Raw genomic sequence first — 20,461 nt, 5'->3', positions numbered from 1 at the left:
TGAGGGTTTCTAGTGCTTCCAAAAGCCAAGGGATATTTTTATGCACTCTCCAGCCACAGGATTATCCAATTCTGTCTCAGAATCCTGCTAGCATATATGCTTTTGGGTGTAACGCACTGGCAAAGTGTTGTTCTGTCTCCCTCTGTTGGCACAACCACGTAAGAAGCTTCTGAGTCTGTCCCTGCCTCTGAGCTGATTGGATCTGGTTCTTCAGATCAAAACAGCAGCGGATTGTGTTTTTTAGGTCCAGGTGGCCTGAGTTCAATTCCAGCTGCTGACCCAGCTGGGGGTGTTCCCTTCTCATTGGTGGATGGTGTACGTGCGTTTGACATCTACAAAGTCTTCCTGAACTGATCTGTGTGTCCTATCTCTGCAGTCGACGATCATGGGCGTGACCGCGGCCCACGACCGGGAACGCCTCTGGGAATCCAACGCTGGATTCGTCGTTAGGCTGCAGGCCCGCATGAGGGGCTACCTTGTCCGCCAGGAACTCGTGGCCCGCAGACATCTGTTGCAGGAGCAGTTACCAGCTGTTATCAAAATCCAAGTGAGAAGCGCTGCCAAACGGCTGAGCCCATCACACGCTGATGTGCACGGCATCGTTTCTATAGCGCTGGGTCTTCAGGGCGTTGTACAGGCATCCTGACCACTTCTTGTATTACCCCCTATTTACAGCGAGTAGAACAGCTTTATTATTCATCCTGTCTATTATGGTAGGGCCTCGGGTCCAGACAAGAACGGGGGACCTGTGTGCTAGGTGCTGTACAGAGTGCTAGCCAGTCCCTGCCTCAAAGAGCTTGCCATCTGAGAAGGCACACCCAGGGTAGGGGGAAGGGTGGAATGTACAAGCTGAATCAGCAATGCGAAGGTGGCAGCTGAAGGCCTCTCTCTTTAGGGGCTTGCAGCCCTGATTTCGTAGGCTCTGTTGAGGACTAACCTAGGCAGGATGAGCTGAGGAGTAGGGGTTGTTGGGAGTGATCTGCAGCCTCCCTAGGGCAGCTTGTGCTGCCAGCAGCTGGCAGAGGTGTGAGGATTTCCTCCTGTGGGCACAGACCAGGCCCTCCCACGCTGTAAGCTGGTGCCTTGGGTCACCCCAGAAATATCATGCTGTAGTTCATTGGTGTGTGTGATTTTTTTTTTTTTTTTTTTTTTTCCTTTTGGTGTATCCAGTCATGCTGGAGAGGATACAGACAGCGCAGCGCCTACCTGCAAAGATTACGGTACTTGCAAAAAACCAGAGATGCTGTGATAAAGGTACTGGAGCCTTGTCTGCTTCCGTAATCCCACCCCCCTACCCCGCCCTGCTCCTCTGTTTTCTAGTAGCAACAACATCCTATTGTCAGCTATTTTTCCCATCTAGATCTGGGCATCCCTGTGGCGATGCAGCCACCTCTGGGGTGGAAGGTAACAGCTCTTTCACAGCAACAAGAATACATTATTCACTTCTGTCCTAAGTCACTGCATCTAGTTGCAGGGGGAGACTTAGGGAGGCAGGACATAGCTTCCCAAACTGGATGTTGACCCTAGGTGGGTGACACCCAAAATTCTTGCCGAGAGCGCCACGGTTGTCAAAAATCTTGGCATTATCCGTGATCAGAAAAGATACCTGCTGGAGCCCAGCGCCCCCAGTGCTGTGTAGAGGGAATAAGGGCGCCTACGTGGAAATGGATCAAATAGTTGTCACGGAGAATACTCTCCAAGGCTTCCTGTGTCCAGTTAAAATGGCCAAATCTGTCTGTCTCTTTTGCTCCCTCCTCTCAGATCCAGGCCTATGTGAGGATGTGGCGAGCTCGTAAAAGGTACCGGGAACGACTGCGCTACTTCAGGAAGAACGTGAGTGGCTGATCCGTGAGTGCAAGTGAAAAATATAACCCCAGAGGCTATGAAAAGAGACCCTCAGTCCATCTGCAAGAGGATGTCCACACTGGGAGAGGGGGGTGATCCCCAGCTCAAGGAGACTTACTTGAGCTAGCGTGCTTAAAAATAGACACTGGTGATGGTGGGCGGGCCAGCCATCCCAAGTGCGTGCCTATCAGAGATGCTAGGTATGGACTCAAGATGCCTCGCCCATGCTACCGTGGCCACGTGCTATTTTTAGCAAGCGAGCCTGCGGAGAGGTAGCGCAACTGTGTTACATCCCCAGCTTGCAGTGTAAGCTTACCCTGAGAGTCCTTAGACCCTCTTCTTCCTCTGCCTGAGGGAGACCCTCAAATCCTCTTGTATCTTGCTCCAGAGCAAGATACGAGCCCTCTTAAAGTGAATCGGCAAAATAACTGTGTGGTGGTCCAGCATGGGACCCAGGGATGAGGGAGGAGCTCTGTGTTTCTAGGTGGGGGGCTAGAATCTGCCCCTAGCTTGCAAGATTTCTGTGTAAGTATGCACCTGAAATATACAAGTCTCCAGAAAAAGACCTAAAGTGAGGATGTGTCCATGTCCAAAGGCCCACATTTGTCAGTGCCTAGTGATCTTGGGTGCCGGATGAGAGCCGCCTCAAGAAGGCTGATTCCTCAGACAGGACTGAGTGCGTTGTATTGAGGATGGTGTCAGAATTGCAAGCTGCATGTGTGCATTTGGGTGTGTGGTTCCTTCATTCCTGGCCCTGCTCGCAGACTAGGGGGTTCTTGAGTAAGTGTTTGATCAGAAGAGCCGGTAAAGAACCAGTTTAAAGCAAGGTGGGGTGAGCGGTGCCTCGCCGCCTTAGGGAGCAGTCTGTTTTCTCTCTCTCTGTTTTTGGGTTCTTGTGTGTTTTGTTCTGCATTCTAAGAAATAAAGTTGAAACATTGCAACCTTCTAGCAAAAGGATTTAGGTTTTTAATCTAACTTCTGTGTGTGTGCTGTGAACATCACACCGAGCACTCTCCCTCTGCAAATCAGACCCCTTTAAGACCACTCAGGTGTGGCACCCAAGGTCACTAATCCGCTTTGAAAGTTTGGGGTAAAGGGGTGTGCGCGAAAATTGAGAAGCTGAGTGTCTGGAGTTCATTTAGGCTGTTGCCAAATGTAGCGGCTCCTGAAGAAAGCAACAGCCGCTAAGACCCAGGGTAAAATTTTCAAAAGCATCTAAGTGACCATGGCTCCTAAGTCCTGTTGACTTAGATGCTTTTGGATATTTTACCCTAAGCACTCTGCACACATATAAACCCTCACAAATCCCCTGTGAGCCAGGAAGAGAGTAAACCCACTTCGCAGATGAAGGGGAAACTGAGGCAGAGGGGTGTCAATGACTTGCTCAATGACACACAGCTTCACATCTGGGAATAGAAGCCAGGAGTCCTGACTCCCTGCCCCATGCTCAAACCATTTCCTCAGGCATCTGACTGACTAGCCACTAGGAGTTCACTGTCTAGAAGGATCCCAATGAGTATGCTCCCTCTGCCCGACACCCAGCTAATCAGTTTGCTAGTTGCATGGCTGGTATTTTTTTTTTTTCTCTCTTTACACTTGCTGCTTGCCGCAGGGACGCTGTAGGAAACATCCCTCTTCCCCTCTGTTTGTCTTGGCAGATTAATGCTGTAATTAAAATCCAGGCTTTTGTGAGAGCTAACAAGGCCCGTGGGGATTACAGGATGTTGGGTAAGTGCCTGTCTAGGTTTTTTTTAATACAGATGTGCCTTTAATTAATTGCAAGGATGTTGCCTTCTCATTACCATTCCTACACTTCGGGTATGGGCTGAAGCCCCCTTTTCAGTCCCAGAAGTCTGGTGCTATGCAGAGACCATGCCAGCCCCTTGGTGTACGGTAGAGCAGCCTCAGGGCTGCTCTAACTTCAGGCCGTGTTCCCTAAGGGAGCTTGAAATCAACAAATAGCCACAGAGCAGCATGCTTTGGCTTCACCCCCTATCCAAGCCTATGCTGGGAGCAGGTGCAGAGCCCTTACACTAGCTCCATGCTGTCCGGGGAGGCCCCGGTGCAGGGGGGATTCCTGGTTCCCATTTCCACCCACTTTTTAAGGCCCCTTTATGCTGGCCCGGAGCGTGACAAGCCCTCAGTAGCCATTTAACCACATTCAAGGGAGATTTATCTCCGTCCCCTGCCAGTCCACGCCAGGGACCCACCACTGAGCATTGTCCGGCGCTTCGCCCACCTGCTGGAACAGAGCCAGCATGACTTCTGGGAGGAGTCGGAGCTGCTGAAGCTGCGGGAGGAGGTGGTGAAGAGGATCCGCTCCAACCAGCAGCTGGAGAGTGACCTCAACCTCATGGATATCAAGATCGGGCTTCTGGTCAAGAACAGGATCACTCTGCAGGTCAGGGGGTCATGGGCTGGGGGGGGGGGTAATCGGGGCAGTAGCTCAGCTGTCTCAAGGCTTTTTCTCCACTCATGCTACTTTCCCATTCAGGGACCAGGCTCTGCTTTCTGTTACACCAGTGCGATTCTGGAGTCACTGCCCTGGACTGGACTAAAACTAGGATTCCTAAACCCCTAGGCTCCTTTTATGTGCCTGTTTGTGCCTCTGGAAAACCTCCTTCCAAATCCAGTCCTTGTGTAGGCATGGAGCTATGCCTGCTTATGCCAGAACTGAGTTTGGCCCTTTGGGCTTGTTTCCGTTCAGGGCGACTGCACCTGTATTCCCCCTCTGTATTCTACCAAGGGCACCTGGCTCCCCAGTTGTCCCCTCTCGGGGGGGAGATCAGCATCTCTCCCCTGACCAGGGTATTTAGACTCTCCAGCTCTCTGATTATACTGCGAATTCCCTAGCAAATCAGACTGTTTAAGCAGTCCTGCTTTGCTTTTTCCCCCGAGGCTATAAACAGCCTAATTGCCCAGAGGTATAAGTGGTCACCCAGCCCTTTCTAAGCAAGCAGATTTCTTCTTCAGGTGAAAGCAAGACCGAGAAAACACTGATTAAAAACAGTAAAACCTACATGTGTGCTAATAAGCTGACCAGAGATCACCCGAGGTCCAGTAAGCGCTCCGGTTGGTGGTCAGTCTTTCAAACCCCACCCAGGGGGTTTCCTATGGTCACAAGTTCATAGCAGCTGGTAGCTAAGAACAAGCCCAAGCCCCAGCCCCACCCCCACCCTTGTAAATAAGCGAAGTCCTTCCAACCCTTCCCAGGAAGGACTGGGCCCCCCTTGGACAGAAGGTCCCATCCGTTTGCTGGATCTGAAAGCAGGTCCTGAGTCTGTTCAAACTCAGGGGTTTTCTTTGTTGGGTCTCTAGAGAACCCAGTGTGAACCAGTATATGCCAGCCTCTCCAGCAAGGGGCACGTCCTGGGAGCTGTTACAACCTCAGGGACTTTGCCTAATCACACCGCCCACCCCCGTCCCTGGAGAACCTGGAGGGCTGGGGTTTCCCCTCCCCCATGGAATTGCAGACAATCCCTGCCCTACAACGATACCGAACCTGACTTCAATAAGATGTAACTTAATGCGGTGACATTTGTCCAGGTTATTGCCATATCTGTCACAGGGCTTAATTCAGAACCCACTGAAGTTAGCAGGAATCTTTCCCCTGATTTCAGGGGGCTTTGGATCCAGTCCCTGATGAGCTGGGTCAATGTATAAGAGCTGCGTATTTATTTTTATTTTGTGGCGCTTTTCATCCATGCGTTTCAAAGCGGGTCAATATCACATCCCTATTTTTACTGGTGTGGAAACTGAGGCACAGGGCAGGCGAGTGACTCACCCAAGGTCGCCAGCAGGCCAGTGGCAGAGCTGGGAATAGACCCAGGTGTCCTGACTCCCAGTCCAGCGCTATGCACTAAATCACACTGCCTGCGGTCAGCAGCACCTTGCTGATTTCCATGAGGCCTGTTGGGGAATGGGGAGCCTGCCAACAGCATGCAGAGCGAGCCAGGCCTCAGCCATGCATGTGGAGTTGGTGGGTGTGGTTTGATGGGGGATGACTTTCCCCATGGTGTGTAAATGGCAAAGCTGCGTGAATCCCAAGGCCCAAAGGGGTGGAATTTTCCCAGAAGATTTAGGAGCACAATTCCCATTGCAAGTCCAATGAGACTTGTGCTCCCAAGTCACTCGGCCTCAACTATGTCAATGGGGTGGATGCTCCTAAATCACCTAGGCACTCCTGCTAACCTCACCCTTGTCTGCTCGCCTGCCCCATGACAGGAGGTGGTTTCCCACTGCAAGAAGCTGACTAAGAAGAACAAAGAGCAGCTGTCGAACCTGATGGCCATCGACAAACAGAAGGGCCTCAAGTCGCTCAGCAAGGAGAAGCGCCAGAAGCTGGAGGCCTATCAGCACCTCTTCTACCTGCTGCAGGTGAGCTGGCTGCTGGTTTTGGGGAGGCCATTTGTTGCTGGGGAGCGGGGGGACAGGAACAGCCTGCATCCCCACCAACCCACCCATCTGGTCACATGTCTGCTGCCTCGGTTTCCTCAGCTCAGCTCCATGAAGGGACCGCATGTGGGCTCAGGGAGTCTGCACACAACCCCATCTTCAGGCAGGGGGTTACCAACAGGTCAATGTCAGATCAAATGGAAACCCTGTCCAGCCTGGATTCTGCTGCCTTGGCCTTTCCTAAAGCCACATCCAGCTGAGGCAGTGGCTAGTGCAAGTGTCTTCTCGCTGATGCAGAAATGGGGTGTGGTTTGCGGGCGGGGATCACCTGAGCAACTCTCGCTGAATCAATTCCCTGCCATTGCAGGGACCTGGGCACTGCTGGCACCTGGGGCTCTTGATCCAAGAGTCTCTTCTGGCCTTATGCTCTGTGAGGACTCCTTCCTCTGACCTTGGGGCTCCCTTCTTGGTCTGGGCCAACTCCCTCCTTAAAAGGAAGCGCCACCTCTGAGTTGCCGTCACAGGATGCTTTGTCACCTGCCCCAGCCAGGCGCAGGGATGCGTGCTTGCATCCCAGGGGGCTGTGACACTGGGATCTGCTCATTAGTTTTCCTGCGATGGGTGTTAATTTGTTATCTAGTATTACAGTAGCACCTAGAGGCCATAACAGATCAGCGCCCCATTGTTCTAGGCCTGCATGTGAACACAGCAAGAGACAGTCCCTGTTCCAAAGAGCTTTGTCTAATCAAGCAAGACAAAGGATGGGAGGGCACAGAGAGGGAAGTGACTTGCCCAAGGTCACCCAGTAGGTCAATGGCAGAGCTGCAAAGAGAGCCAAGGTCTCTCAGTCCAGGGCTGTAGTCACCAGACCACGCTGACTGTTCCAGCCCTCAGACCCCAGGATAGCTCTCCTCTTTAACACCTCTCCTTTGTCCGCAGACCCACCCTGTGTACCTGGCTAAGCTGATTTTCCAGATGCCCCAGAACAAATCGACCAAGTTCATGGAATCGGTGGTCTTCACGCTCTACAACTACGCGTCCAATCCCCGAGAGGCCTACCTGCTCCTTCAGCTCTTCAAAACCGCCCTGCAGGAGGAGATCAGGTAAGTGCTATGGGCACATACCATCTTGGCCTCCCTTGGTCGACCAGGGCTGCCCTGATCCCAGGGCTTGAATGCCTGTCTGTCTTAAGGAGCTGTCCGTCTGTCTCTTCCCGGCATTCAGATGAAACCGTCTCATCTGGATGCCTCTGGTATTCCTAGAACCCTCTGAGACACGTGGATGCTTAGGAGTTAACAGAACGCTCCACAGCCGTCAGGGCAAGGACGTAGGGCTAGCTCCTGTCCAAACGCCTATTGACCAGGTTGTGGTGCTTATCCCCCTTAGGGGATGGCTTGCCTGCAAACAGGCGTGGGATTGCAGCACGTGTAGACAGACCCGAGCTGGCTTTAATCTACATCGCTTGGGCATCGACAGCAGCGAAGCCGTGGCTGCACAAGCCGGCCTGAGATCTCGGGTGTGCGCTCGGCAGGGAGCCCGTGCGGCCGTGGCTTCGCTGCTCTTGGTGCCTAAGTTAGCTCAGGTGTGTCTACGCAGGCTGCAGTCCCACCTCTGGGTTTAGTGCAGCCAGGCCTTTAGAGTCTGAGCACTGACGTCTCTGAGGGGCATGGACACCTTCTGGAGGAGATGCCATGCCACCAGCATCCCCTTGGACTAATCTATACACGCAGGAGGTAGGCAGTGGTACCAGGAGGCAGGCTGATTCCACAGCTCGGCAGATCCCTACGGCACAATAATAGCGCTGCTTGTCTTCAGTGGCTATTTATTTGTGCTGGCTGCACCTTCGAGCCCAGATCAGAGTTTTGTCCTTTCTCACCCCCCATCCAGGTCCAAAGTCGACCAGCTCCGCGACATCCTAACGGGGAACCCCACCGTGATCCGGCTGGTGGTGAGCTTTTACCGGAATGCCCGCGGGCAGAACGCCTTGCGCCAGATCCTGGGCGGCCCCGTACAGGAGGTTCTGCAGGACAAAACCCTCAGCATCCGCACCAACCCCGTGGACATCTACAAGGCCTGGATCAACCAGATGGAGTCTCAGAGCGGACAAAAGAGGTCAGGCCTGGCCCACGCCTAGCCTTGCCACAGAGGCTACGTTGGCTTGCCCCGTGCTGATGCTTAAGGATGTCTTTCTTCTGTCCACAGCAAGCTCCCATATGATGTTAGCCCCGACCAGGCCCTGAGCCACCCCGAGGTTCAGCGTCGCCTGGACATCTCTATCCGCAACCTCCTGGCGGTGACAGACAAGTTCCTCTCTGCCATCACCTCTTCCGTGGACAAAATTCCGTAGGTAGCCCTGGGCCTGTCTGTTACAGTCGGTGAGGCAGAGTGGCCTAATGGAAAGGGTACTAGGCTGGGAGCTGAAAGATCTGGGTTTTACTCTCAGCCCCTGACTTGCTGTATGACCTGGAGCAAGTCATGTCCCTGCTCTGTGCCTCAGTTTCCCCATGTGTAAAGCAGGGATGACAGTCCCAACCTTCCTCCATGGAGCGCTCAGACCTGTAGAGGAGAGGGGTCAGGCAGGACTCTTCATGCTAATTTAATGAATGCCAAAGGTGCTTTCAAGGAAGAATGCATCTAGCGAGTCTTGTGGGAGGCGTCTCCTGCTGCAGGTGCCTACTCGCTGATCCAGAAGTGGGGTGTGGGTCTGTTCTGACTCGCTTGCCTTTCCTGGAGTGCGACTCTCCTTTCTGCAGTTCACATCCCGGTAATGGAGAGGGAGTGGGATCTAGCGGTTAAAATGTGGGACTGAGAGTTGAAAGACCTGGGCTTCCTCCTTGCCTGACCTTGGGCAAGTCGTGCCTCAGTTTCCCTCCCTCCCCTTCCAATTTGTAAAATGGGGATAATATTTTGGGTAATACTCTGCACCTCCATACGCAGGAGAGTGGTGCCATGGAGATTACCTAAGAGAGAGCAGAGGGCTTTGAGAGGTCTCGGAGAGGCTCGCAGGGTGGCATATGGCACCACAGGCTGGCCTCACGTACAGGAAGACGCCCCCAAAGAGCTTATACTGTCATTTAGGCAAGGTCTGGCCCAGGGAGAGTCGAGCCTGGCTTGGGCTTTGTTGGCAGTGGAGACATCACTTGTACCAAGTTGCTGTTTTTGTTGCAGTGCCGGGGAGCCCCAGTCACGGCCCAGGACCCCACGGTGCTAGGTGCTGCACAAACACAGAACAAAGACACCAACGCGCTTACAATGAATAAGGAGCAGATTTTTAATAGGGAGGGTAATTGGCCATTAGAACAACTGGGCTATGGATGCAGTGGATTTCTCCCAGCATTTCAAGACTGCATCTCTTTCCCATAGACCTGCTGTCCCGGGCTGGATTCAGGAACCATTGGGAGAGGTTGTGTAGGAGACCAGACTAGATGATCGTTAACGGGCTCTGGCCTTGGCGTATGTGACTCTAAGCCTGCTGGCTGACCTCTGCCCATGTAATGAGCCTCTTCTCTGATTTCTCTTAGCTACGGGATGCGCTACGTGGCCAAAGTCCTGAAGACATCCCTGGCTGAGAAATTCCCAGACGCCGGTGAGGAGGAGATCTGCAAGGTGCGTAGAGGACGCGGAGAGCTGGGCAAGGTGACAGCAGCTGCAGCTGGCTGCCTCTAAACGTCGAGTCTGGAGAGGCGTTGGATAGCACTCCTGCCCTCCCCACTGGCATCCTGTCAAAGAGGCAGTGTGGCCTAGTGGATCTGGATTCCAGTTATTCCAAGTCACATGCCTGCTCTGTGCTTCCATTTCCCCATCGGTTTAAGAGGGATAATCCTAGTGTAATGAGCTGGCTAGTGTATGGGCACTGCTGCCCACTGTGGGTTGCAATCAGAACTCCTGAACTGTGTTTCACGGGCCCCGTACTGTAAAGCTGTACAGTAAACACCAGTGTGTTATAGCCTGGAACAAAGATTTAGACTGCGTCCAGACAAGGCTAGAGCCACGTAAGAGCTAGGCATCCTCAGTAGTAATATTTCCCTTTCTCTGCTCGCTGCCCCCTAGATTGTCGGGAACTTGCTTTATTACCGGTTCATGAACCCGGCCGTGGTGGCACCGGACGGCTTCGATATCGTGGATATCTCTGCTGGCGTGGCCCTGCACCCTGAGCACCGGCGCAACCTGGGCTCCATTGCCAAGATCCTGCAGCACGCGGCGGCCAATAAGATGTTCGAGGGGGAAAACAGCCACCTGCGGGTGGTGAACCAGTACCTGGACGAAACCCACGCTAAGTTCAGGTTGGTGCCATGCGGTGGCGGTTGTAGCCATGGTCCCAATGCACTAGGCACTGTACGTACGTGTAGTGAGACTGCTCCTATCTCCTAAAGAGCTTAATCGAAACAAACAAGGCTGACATGAGGTGGTGTTCATCCCTCTTTTGCAAATGGGGAAACTGAGGTCCAGAGAGACAAGGCGACTTGCCGAGTCTCCTGCAGGGAGTCAGTGGCAGCGCTGGGACCAGAATCCAGGTCTCTTAAATTCCAGGCTAAGGTCTCAACCACAAGGCCAGACTTCCTTTCGCTAATGCTGCTGCAAAGGGGGGGAGGGGTAACAGCAAAGCTTAATTGAGTTTTGAGGGCAGCTCACTTCTTAGCTAGGGACCTGGGTGGAAAAGAGGATCTACACTTAAAAACTGGCCAGGACTGTCCCTTTGTTCTGTGTTTTTACAGCCGGCAGAACCGTGGGGTCCTGCTCCATGGCACAGGCTCCCAGGCACTTTGACAATACAAATAAGTAATCATAATTAGGGGAGTGATTTTTTTTTTTTTTTTTTTCTTTTTTAAGCAACTGATCTAGCTACACCAGTAAAACCATAGTGTGGACTCTGTTATACCAGAATGACTGTACAGTAGAACCTCAGGGTTACGAACACCTCGGGAATGTTTGTAACTCGGAACAAAACGTGATGGGTGCTCTTTCAAAAGTTTACAACTAAACGTTGACTTAGTACAGCTTTGCAACTTTACTATGCAGAGGAAAAATGCTGCTTCCCCTTTATTTTTTTTAGTAGTTTGTTTAACACAGCACTGTACGGTGTTTGCTTTTTTGGAGTCTATGCTGTTGCCTGATTGTATCCTTTCAAGACCAAATAAAGTGTGTGGTTGACTGGCCAGTTTGTAACTCTGGTGGTCGTAACTCTGAGGTTCTGCTGTGCTTAGATCAGCATAACTTATGTTAGTTCCCCAAACCTGGGTGACTATCCAGTATACGCTCCTTTATACTGGTAACTGTATCCACACTAGGCTGTGGGGGTTGTATCACTTTAAATAGCCCAATATAATGAAAGCAACAAACCATTCCTAGTGTAGACAAGGCCTTGGTCTGATCCCAGGTCCGCTCTAAATTTAGCGCACGTGCGCACACACACAGAGATCCCACTGCAATGATGCCTCCTCTATGCTGTCCAATTTCAACTGTCCCTGAAGACTGTCAAAATTCCATGCAACTCTTCCCCCTCCCCCTCTCCCTCCCCAGCACTCTGTCATTTCTAGCATTTGGCAACAGTTGAGAGTAATTAGCATGTGCCCCTTTGGTACATCAGGATTCAATAAGCAGATCAGAGTGAAAACGAATGTGCAATGATTAAACAGCATTCCTGGCACTCCTGTCGGCCCCAGTGAATAAATTAGTCCGTAATTAAAAACCTTTTAGGCACTTAGAAGAATGCATGTGTTTGCTTCTCCACCTTGTTCTCGGGGGACAGCTGATGGACTTGGCTAATGCGGTAGTTTGCAGAGCAGAAGGAAAATGGCAGAGGGTCTGTCTGTATGGGGAGCAGCACCGGGCTCCAGTCCCAGGCTGAGGCCCAATTATTGACCAGGGTCGTCAGGGTTGATTTCCTATTTGTATAGCAGTGTCACTTAGGGGTCTCAGTCCTGAAAAAGCACCCACAGTGCCAGGTGTTGCACAGACACAGAACAAAACGACCATCCCTGCCCCAAAGAGTGTCAAATCTCTGGGATTTGCTTGAAGGGGCCCGATCCTGTGAGGTGCTCAGCACCCTCAATTCCATGACTCCGGGGGGGGGCTGAGGGAAGACGGCACTTTGCAAGAAGAGCACCTAGAAGTGGGAGCTGTGTGTTCTTAAAGGGGCAGCAGAGGGTGATGCAGGATATGGTAACGCGGCCATGCTGCTGCCTTTCACGCCTAGTTGCTTTGGTGAGTTCTAGCCTGTTTGGGTGCCCAAAAGCACATGCCGCTAGCTAATGCATCACAAAAACCCAAAGGAAGGAGCTGGTAGGCAGTGAGCTGATACAGTACACCCTCGCTATAACGAACCCCTGGGGATCCAAACCATTTGTCCCTTATAGCCAGGGGTTTGTTCTAGGGAAAGAGTCTTACGGGGAGGTGGGGCGGGGGACGGCGGTGGCTGACACCTCGAGCCCAGCAGCAGGAGCTCAAGGTGCAATCCAGGTTCGCTATAGTCCAAGATTTGTAACTGTGAAGGGTGTCATGCCGAGGGTGTACGGTACTGCAATCAGACCACATGTAGACAGTCCGGAGCTAGCTGGAGTAACAATAGCAGCAAAGCTGCAGCCACTCTGCTGTGTACCCCGGATGGACTTGTACAACTCATGCTATCTGGGCTTCACTGCTGTTTTCACTTGAGCTAGCTAGAGCCATGTGAGCTCGGGTGTGTCTCCAGGTGCTGCAGTCACCCTTCGATTGCAATGTAGGCATCCCCAGAGTACGCCCCCAGCCAAATGGACCGTAGAGCATGACGGGTGCAGAACCTGCAGCCAGGAACGCCGCACTCGCCAGCCTGGGATCCAGCTAGCCCAGGATCCTGTCTCAAAGTGCAACCTGGGCCACAGGAAGATACAAAAAACAGTGTAGCTTTGGGATTAGCTGTTGCATGCTCAGCAGCTGTTGCTTCCCGTCACCGGATCAATAAGGCATTGCAGTGAAATTTCCTACGGTATCACTCCTGCTTTACTCCCCTGAGGATACAGAAGAGCGAGGACTGGGCTGTGATGAATCTAAATGGCATTCTCTCTACTGAGGCTGCTGGACACAGGCAGGCCCAGTGGTTCTCTGGTTCTTTAGTTCCGCAGCCTGCTCCCTGCGCACCCTAAATCCTGGACTGGATTCAGCAGTCACAGAAGGGACACTTTTATTCCCCCGCCCCCCCATTTCCCCACAGGAAGTTCATCGGTGCTGCCTGTTCCGTCCCCGAGCCGGAAGAAAGGTTTAATGTGGATGAGTACTCGGAGATGGTAGCTGTGGCCAAGCCGGTCATCTACATCACGGCGGAGGAGCTCATTAACACCCACAAGGTGAAGGGGTCCAGAAAGGATTTGTGCGTCTGCCTCACACCCTTTGCTGCAGTCGGGAGGGGAAGGGGGGCTCATGGGCTGAAACCTTGGACCCTCAGATCAACAGTAGAGCCCGGCAACCCAGCCAGGGCCTGCAACGAATTCTGGGGTGGGGTCAGAAAACAAACCCATTTGCTCCCCGCCCAGGTCGGGTCAGCTCTGCTCCTCCCCGTGGGCTCAGTGAGACCGTGGCTGCGTGCCATGCTGCCTGCCTGCCGCGGCGGGATGGTGCTGAGGCATCTCAGCGAGCTCTTTTGTGAACCGCTCTCTCTTTCTGCAATATCCTTTTTTGACATGGGGTGACCAGTGCACATGCTGTATTCCAGACAAGGCTGGACCGTATCGTTGGTTTATATAATGGTGGGGCGCTGCTTGTCTGGAATATGGTTTTTAATCCCATTCCTTTTGTGCTCTCCACCTCGCTCGTGTTCTCCCTCTGGTGATGTAGCTGTTACTAGAGCATCGGGACTCCATTTCGCCCGATCACAAGGACCCTCTGCATGAGCTTCTGGAAGACCTTGATGAGCTGCCTACTGTCCAGTCTCTGATAGGTACGTGCAGACCCCTTATAAGTTTCAAGAACACCCTCCCCTGCATGTCGTCTTTCAAGTGAACGCATATTGCCTGTTATCCCCTCTGATAGTAGCCTTGCTAAATTCCATTCACCTGGGCCAAGTAATTTACTGTGCTGGGCGAGTAACCCTCCTTGGGTTTTTGTTTTCCTTAAAGCCTCAACCCCTGAAGTCATGCGACTGGTAGAACCTCAGCTCACCGTCTTTTTAGAAGACCAAGTTTCTAGTCCTCATGGTTGCAAGAAAAAGCTTGACCACGTGACCTGAGTGCATTTAGATCAGGAGGGAAAGAAGGGGGCGGGGGGAGAAGGCAAAGAGAACCCTATTTATATGTTCGATCTGCTCCCTGATTTTCAAAGCCCATTTTGCGGGTTTTCGACTGCGTCGGGTGGGCAGTGCTGTCGCATTCGTTTCCCATCCTTCTGATCAGGTTGGGAGGGTCCATTACTTATTTCTATGATGGTCAGGGTTATTCCTTTTCCTCCTTTGAGCTGGGAGGATTACTGATTAGCAAGGAATACGGTGGCACCAGGTACCACTCAGTGGGACGGTTTATTGAGCAAAGCCTCAAGTTTGCAAGCAGAAGCACAGAGGGGCTCGGAGTGATTTACCCCACACACAGCAGTCCGCCCCAGTGGCAGGGTGCCATGTGGAACTCAGATCTCCCCCCTCTGGCTCTGATCACCCCTCTCCCCTGATGAATGACTATCTACTTCTGACTTTGTTTGGCCTTGCAGGTGAGAGCGCTCCGAACCCAGGTGATGGCAGCCCCGAGCGAGCGCTGGACCAGCTTGGCAAGCTGGAGGTCTCGCTCACCCTCGCCAACAAGTTCGATGTGGTGGAGGCCAGTAGCGAGGAGGCAGATACAAGGAGCTTGCTGCTGAGGTGAGTGCGTCCCTCTGAACGTGGCAATCCAGCATCCAGCGAGTCTGTGGCATGTCCTCCTTTGAAAGGGACCCTGTGGCCCAAGGATTCAGTGAAGCTTTTCTGACACTCCAGAAGCCAAGCCAGTAAACGGCCATCTTGGCTGGTCTGGGCTCCTTGCTTTGCTCTGATATGTTTAAATGCCCTGATAGTGGCATCTGCAAGGAAATCTTCCACTGTTTGGCTCATCGACTTACAGCTAACTAGCTCAACCCATCCCCCTCCTCCACAGCCACCAAAACGGGTAACTTGTGCTGCTTTTCTTTTGTTTTAGCACCAAACAGATGCTAGTGGATGTGATCCAGTCCCAGCTGGGGGATTCCCTCTTGGAGATCTTACAGGCAGCTGCATCAGAGGATCAGGTAGGGTGGAGAATAGCAGAGAGGGGTTGGCCAGCAGTGGGGGATATTGGAGGCTGGGTGAATTGCAGCCTGTCTTAAGCAGGAGGTGTTTGTTAAAGACAACTGCTACAAATAACAAGCTGGGTTATCACCCAGCTTGAGTCCCAGCTTTGCTTCCTTTGTTTACCAGGGGCTAACACCCTGCCTGGAGCTTGCTACAGCACACAGTAACCATCTACTGGCTGACATGTATACTGCAAGCACACATCATTGCAAAGGAGAGGCGCTTAACTGGAGCGTATACCACAGGTGTGGCTGCCCCATAGCGCCTCCTGCTAGTCGTGTATGCTGGTGCTGCAGGCACTCCTGGCCTAAATTTACTCCTCCAAGGTGGGCCCCTTTGGCCTTCCCCACACAAGCTGGAGTTGATGCCCTGGCTTAGCCCTCCAGCCAAGTCACCAACTAAAACTTAACCCCTTCCGGGGTAACAAGTCCAAACAAAAGGTTCTTCTTCAGTCCACCCTCTGGGCTGTGTTCCAGTCCCTTCTGGGCTCCCTATCTGCTCCGGGATAGAGCCGAGTCCCCTGCTTCTTTCACACCCTATTTCATGGCCTTCCCCAGGAGTCCAACTTGTTCTCTGCCCTCTCCTGAGGCCCAGCTGTTTATCAGGCTGTCACCTGAGCTCAGTTAGTCCTGCCTTAGGCTGGAAGGCAGCTAATTCTGGCACAGGGGCTGCCAGTGGCCTCTTGGTCTTTGAAAGGGGCAGGCCAGCCTGTTACAATCGCACCCTGGCGTGGGAGCATGGTTGATTCCTTCAGCCCACCTGTGCCCCACCCAGTCTGAGAAGCCAGAGTTCACTGCTCAGGGAGGAGACCTATTTCTCTCTAGCCTGAGGCTCGTGAGGGGGCTGACTCCCTATGCTCTCCCCGTGGCCTCCAAGTCTTGAAACCTGCTTCCGGGGATGCTGCCGCAGGTGCCACGCTGATGGAAGAAATGTTCCACCTCTCTCTAGGAAGCCTTCCATCACCACCAGATGCGCCGGCGGGCCCTGCGTGAGGCGCAGACCCCAGACAGGTTGAAACGCAACAGCTCCCTGGCTGGCAACAGCCAGCTCTCCGTGGAAGAGAAGAAGCGGAAGGTCATCCGGAACCTGCGGCGCTTGGAGAGCCTGGGGGTGGTGGACTCGGCCAATCAGTACCAGGAGATCATCAACGAGATGGCCAAGGTAGCACCCCCTGCAGCCTACCCCGGCTTAGAGAACCTAGGAGAAGGCCAGGGGTTAGGAACAGGCTCAGCTGGGACAATAACAGGATAAGCCGAAGGTGCTGGATGCATAGAGTCCATTAATGTTTGAAGGGTTCAGTTCAGATGGGGGCCAAATTAAGCACTTGGGTGGACAGACAGACAGACAGCAGAGGGCTCCAGCAGACAGCGTGGCTCAAGTCCTTACTTTGGCATAGACTCCCCTGCGTGACCTTGGATGAGGATAAAGACACTAATGATTGTGCAGTGCTTGGATGTGACCGTAATGGAGTTCACGTTAGATACTGATCTGCACAACAGAGCTACCGGGGGCAGCTACTGCTGGAGGGGGCAGATGTGTTCGGGGGCCGAAGGGAATTGTTCAGTGGGCCAGAGCCCGGCCACTCGAACATTCCTCTAAGTGCTCGAAAGAGAATTCGATGCTTTAAGCCCTGTGGTCCTTATCTTGTTTCCAGAATCCATCTGGCGTTTCAGCTTGCGGTCAGCTCTGGTTCTCACTTCAGTAAACTGGGTCCAGGCAAGGGGGTTTTCCAGCTGTTTTTTTTTTTTTTTTTTTTTCCTTCATCCCTGCCCATGCTCCAGGATATTCGCAATCAGAGGCGTTACCGGCAGCACCGCAGGGGGGAGCTAGTGAGACTGCGGCAGACCCTCCACGGCCTCAACTCCAAGACCTCGTTTTATGAGGAGCAAATCGACTATTACAATCAGTACATCCGGACATGTCTGGACAACCTGGCTGCCAGCAGCAAGTACGTTGGGCTATGTATGGGCCGGAAAAGAGCTCAAAGCTGTAACCGCCAACGCTTATGATCCTGCGCAGAGGGTAACTGAATGTCATGCTTCAGGGCATGAGCTGATCAGCACCCAGGGGTCAGGAAGGAATTCTTCTCCACTCTTTAGTTAACCACATGAGCCTTCTTGCTAGTCAGCCTCCTCTGTTCATGCAGCACTTACTTCCTCTCTTGGCTCAAGAGCCTTCTCCCCTGCATCCCTTTAATCTGGAAACCCCTCTGGCCCCACGAGAGATCAGACTCATAGGCCCAGATCTGTGACTCGAACGAGTCCGTGTAGAGCGACTCGCTGCATTTATCGCGTACCAGGCAGGCAGCTGTGTGACTTCACTTCAGCTTCCCCCCCCCCCCCCCCACCTGCATTCCTTTTCTTTTAAGGCTCAACGGGAAGAGCAAGAAGCAGCAATCGCTGCATTACACGGCGGCACGGCTCTTTGAGAAGGGCGTATTGCTGGAGATAGAAGACCTGCCTGTCAGCCAGTAAGTAGCCTCACCGGTGCTGCTCCGGTCTGACAGCTGCCCCAGTCCAACAGCCGCTCAGTTAGCTGCCCGTGTGAGACCTGGTCATCTCAGCCTGGCTCCCCTCACTTCCCCTTCGCTGACTCTCTCAGCCTAGCGGCCATACGGGCTGTGAAACCCCTTTTGAACCCTAGAGGGGCCTCGGGCAGGGCAGTGTAAGAGGGAAGATTATTCAAGCTGGCCAAAAATTGAGCAATTGGGAGAATCTCAGGTGCTTTCTTCCTCCGAGTCTGGTGGTTGGAATATACTCCTTGTGAAGCAGAGAATCACCTACTGTACAACAGGAAGCAGACAGAGTGAAGGCTACAGAGCTGATCAGCGGCAGAGGGTGGGACTAGAACCCAGGCATCCTGATTCCCAACCCCCCCCCCACTGTAACCATTAGGCAACACTCCCCTTCCAGAACAGGACTAGAACCCAGGCATCCTGACGCTGCTGTCTCGGCCTTTCCGTTGCCCTCGTTTGACGCTCTCCCCTTCCAGGTTCCGGAATGTGATTTTCGACATCATTCCGTGCGGGGAAGCCGGCAAGTTCCAGGTGAAGGCCAAATTTATGGGGATCGACATGGAGCAGTTCCAGCTTCACTATCAGGTAGGGAAGCAGCCCTGGCGCCTTCGCCGGTGGGGATGCTTTGGTGCTGAGCCTACAGCAGCCCGGCGGAAGGGAGGTGGAGTCAATGCACCAATCGGTGCAGAGGTGACACAGCTACATTTAACTCTTGGCATCCAAGAGGCATGCATGACATTAACCCTTAGGAGTCTATGTAATGGTTGGTTGGAGCAGGGGACTAGATAGAACCCAGGAGTCCTGGCTTAGGCCACGTGCTCTACCCACTACACCGCACTCCCTTCCCGAGCCAGGAACAGAAGCTAGGGTTTGGCTCCTGATAGGGGAGAGCAGTCTGGTGCTTGGAGCAGGAGACCTGAAATCTCCCTAGGTTATTTTCTTGACAGCGCAGCCAGCTTGCTCCATAGTCTAAGGGAAGTACCTTCTCCACTGGGCCTCAGTATCCCCAGGAATGTAAACCCAGCAACCAGTTAGCTTTAACCTCCCCAGTGGGAGCACAGCCAGGGGTGTTCTGGATAGTGAGGCTGATAAGATGTCTACCTAGAATCCTTAATTTATACTAAACACCTCTGTGGAGGAAGAGTGTTTGGAGTAGGGAATTGGTTGATAAGATTCCTGGGTTCTATATTCCCAGCTCTGGAAGGGAGCATGATCTAGTGGTTTGAGCAGGGTGTGGCAGGACTCCTGGATTCCATATTCCCAGCTTTGTCACTGACTTGCTGTGTATGTTGCTTCCCCCCTGCCTCAGTTTCCCCATCTGTAAAACGGGGGATAATCCCTACCACTGGCGGGGGTGTTGGGAGACTGAACGTTCGTCCAGTGCTCAGGGAATTTGGGATGCCTCTGGCAATAGAATCCCAGCATGATGTGCCAGCGGCAGATCTCGCTCGGAAGGAGCTGAGGGCAGGATCCAGAGCTGGAAGTCGAGGGAAAGATTCTCCCTTGACTACCAGGGGCGTTGGCTCGGGTGCTACCAAAGACCTGTCCCCAGTGGCACTTTCTCCCTCGCAGGACCTGCTGCAGCTGCAGTACGAAGGTGTGGCCGTCATGAAGCTGTTCGACAAGGCCAAAGTCAACGTCAACCTGCTCATTTTCCTCCTCAACAAGAAGTTCTTCAGGAAGTAGCTGGGGGGAATGGGATGGGGGGGGAGGGAGAGGGAACCTGCCAAAGAGATTTCAGGGCCAGAATCTGGCTTCTGAATGGTACCTCCCCAAGGAGAGGGGAAAACTACAGCACTGGAGGCATTGCCGTTAATTCTCTCCTGCCCAGAACTGGTACACTCAAGCTGCATCTTGTTGCCTTGGGGTTAAATCTAGATCCCAGCATATACGCGGGGGTGGGGGGGCTATTCAGGGGCTGGCGCATGCCCTGGCATAGGGTAGAGCACCCCTTACAGTTTCCCTTTTTGTTGCAATGGTCCCTAGGGGGCTTTGCAGTGGTCTAGGATGATTGGTGTGCATGTCTGCCCCATCTGCCTGCCCCCTGCAGCTGGGGGGCTTATGTCTGATCCGCAGTCCCTTTGCGGCAATCGAGCCGGTGCCCCAGGTTCTGATTCCTTGGTGCCTTATCCATGCTGCTGCTTTGACTAGATAGGAAACACTATTACTCAGAGCTGCCGCCCACTTCCTATGAACAAGGCGATAGTTGGTTTTATTTTGCGTGTTTTTTTTTTTTTTAACTAGGCTGAGACTTTTTAAGCATCCAGTTGCTGAGCTCTGGCTTATCCCTTCTCAGCCACAGGAGCGCGAGGTTGGAAATTTTTTCACACCCCACCCCCACCGTGGGTGACACCAGCGAGAGAGCTGGTGTGAGAGCTCTTGGTCTGCACCGATGCGTGCAAATAATCCACATACCACGCATGGGTCCTTTCCCATGCGGGGTC

General features: G+C 53.0%; 1 protein-coding gene across 1 annotated transcript in view; it reads left to right on the top strand.

Annotated features, from left to right (window-relative positions):
• Nucleotides 1-19,703, top strand: part of IQGAP3 (IQ motif containing GTPase activating protein 3) — a 38,485-nt gene extending 18,782 nt beyond the window's left edge. The window contains exons 19-38 of the mRNA XM_074939112.1: nt 377-547; nt 1,171-1,254; nt 1,762-1,833; nt 3,504-3,573; nt 4,038-4,246; nt 6,070-6,222; nt 7,180-7,343; nt 8,128-8,352; nt 8,443-8,583; nt 9,762-9,846; nt 10,291-10,523; nt 13,430-13,562; nt 14,050-14,152; nt 14,911-15,058; nt 15,372-15,459; nt 16,451-16,663; nt 17,284-17,450; nt 17,871-17,972; nt 18,494-18,602; nt 19,590-19,703. Of these exons, the coding sequence (XP_074795213.1) occupies nt 377-547; nt 1,171-1,254; nt 1,762-1,833; nt 3,504-3,573; nt 4,038-4,246; nt 6,070-6,222; nt 7,180-7,343; nt 8,128-8,352; nt 8,443-8,583; nt 9,762-9,846; nt 10,291-10,523; nt 13,430-13,562; nt 14,050-14,152; nt 14,911-15,058; nt 15,372-15,459; nt 16,451-16,663; nt 17,284-17,450; nt 17,871-17,972; nt 18,494-18,602; nt 19,590-19,703 (2,784 nt within the window). The remainder of the gene's footprint in view (nt 1-376; nt 548-1,170; nt 1,255-1,761; nt 1,834-3,503; nt 3,574-4,037; nt 4,247-6,069; nt 6,223-7,179; nt 7,344-8,127; nt 8,353-8,442; nt 8,584-9,761; nt 9,847-10,290; nt 10,524-13,429; nt 13,563-14,049; nt 14,153-14,910; nt 15,059-15,371; nt 15,460-16,450; nt 16,664-17,283; nt 17,451-17,870; nt 17,973-18,493; nt 18,603-19,589) is intronic.
• The last annotated feature ends 758 nt before the right edge of the window (nt 19,704-20,461 follow it).

This window comes from Natator depressus, chromosome 24 (assembly GCF_965152275.1).
Source record: "Natator depressus isolate rNatDep1 chromosome 24, rNatDep2.hap1, whole genome shotgun sequence".
Taxonomy (NCBI): Eukaryota; Metazoa; Chordata; order Testudines; family Cheloniidae; genus Natator; species Natator depressus.
Note: the sequence above shows the minus strand (reverse complement) of the source record. Positions and strands in the feature narration are given on the sequence as shown.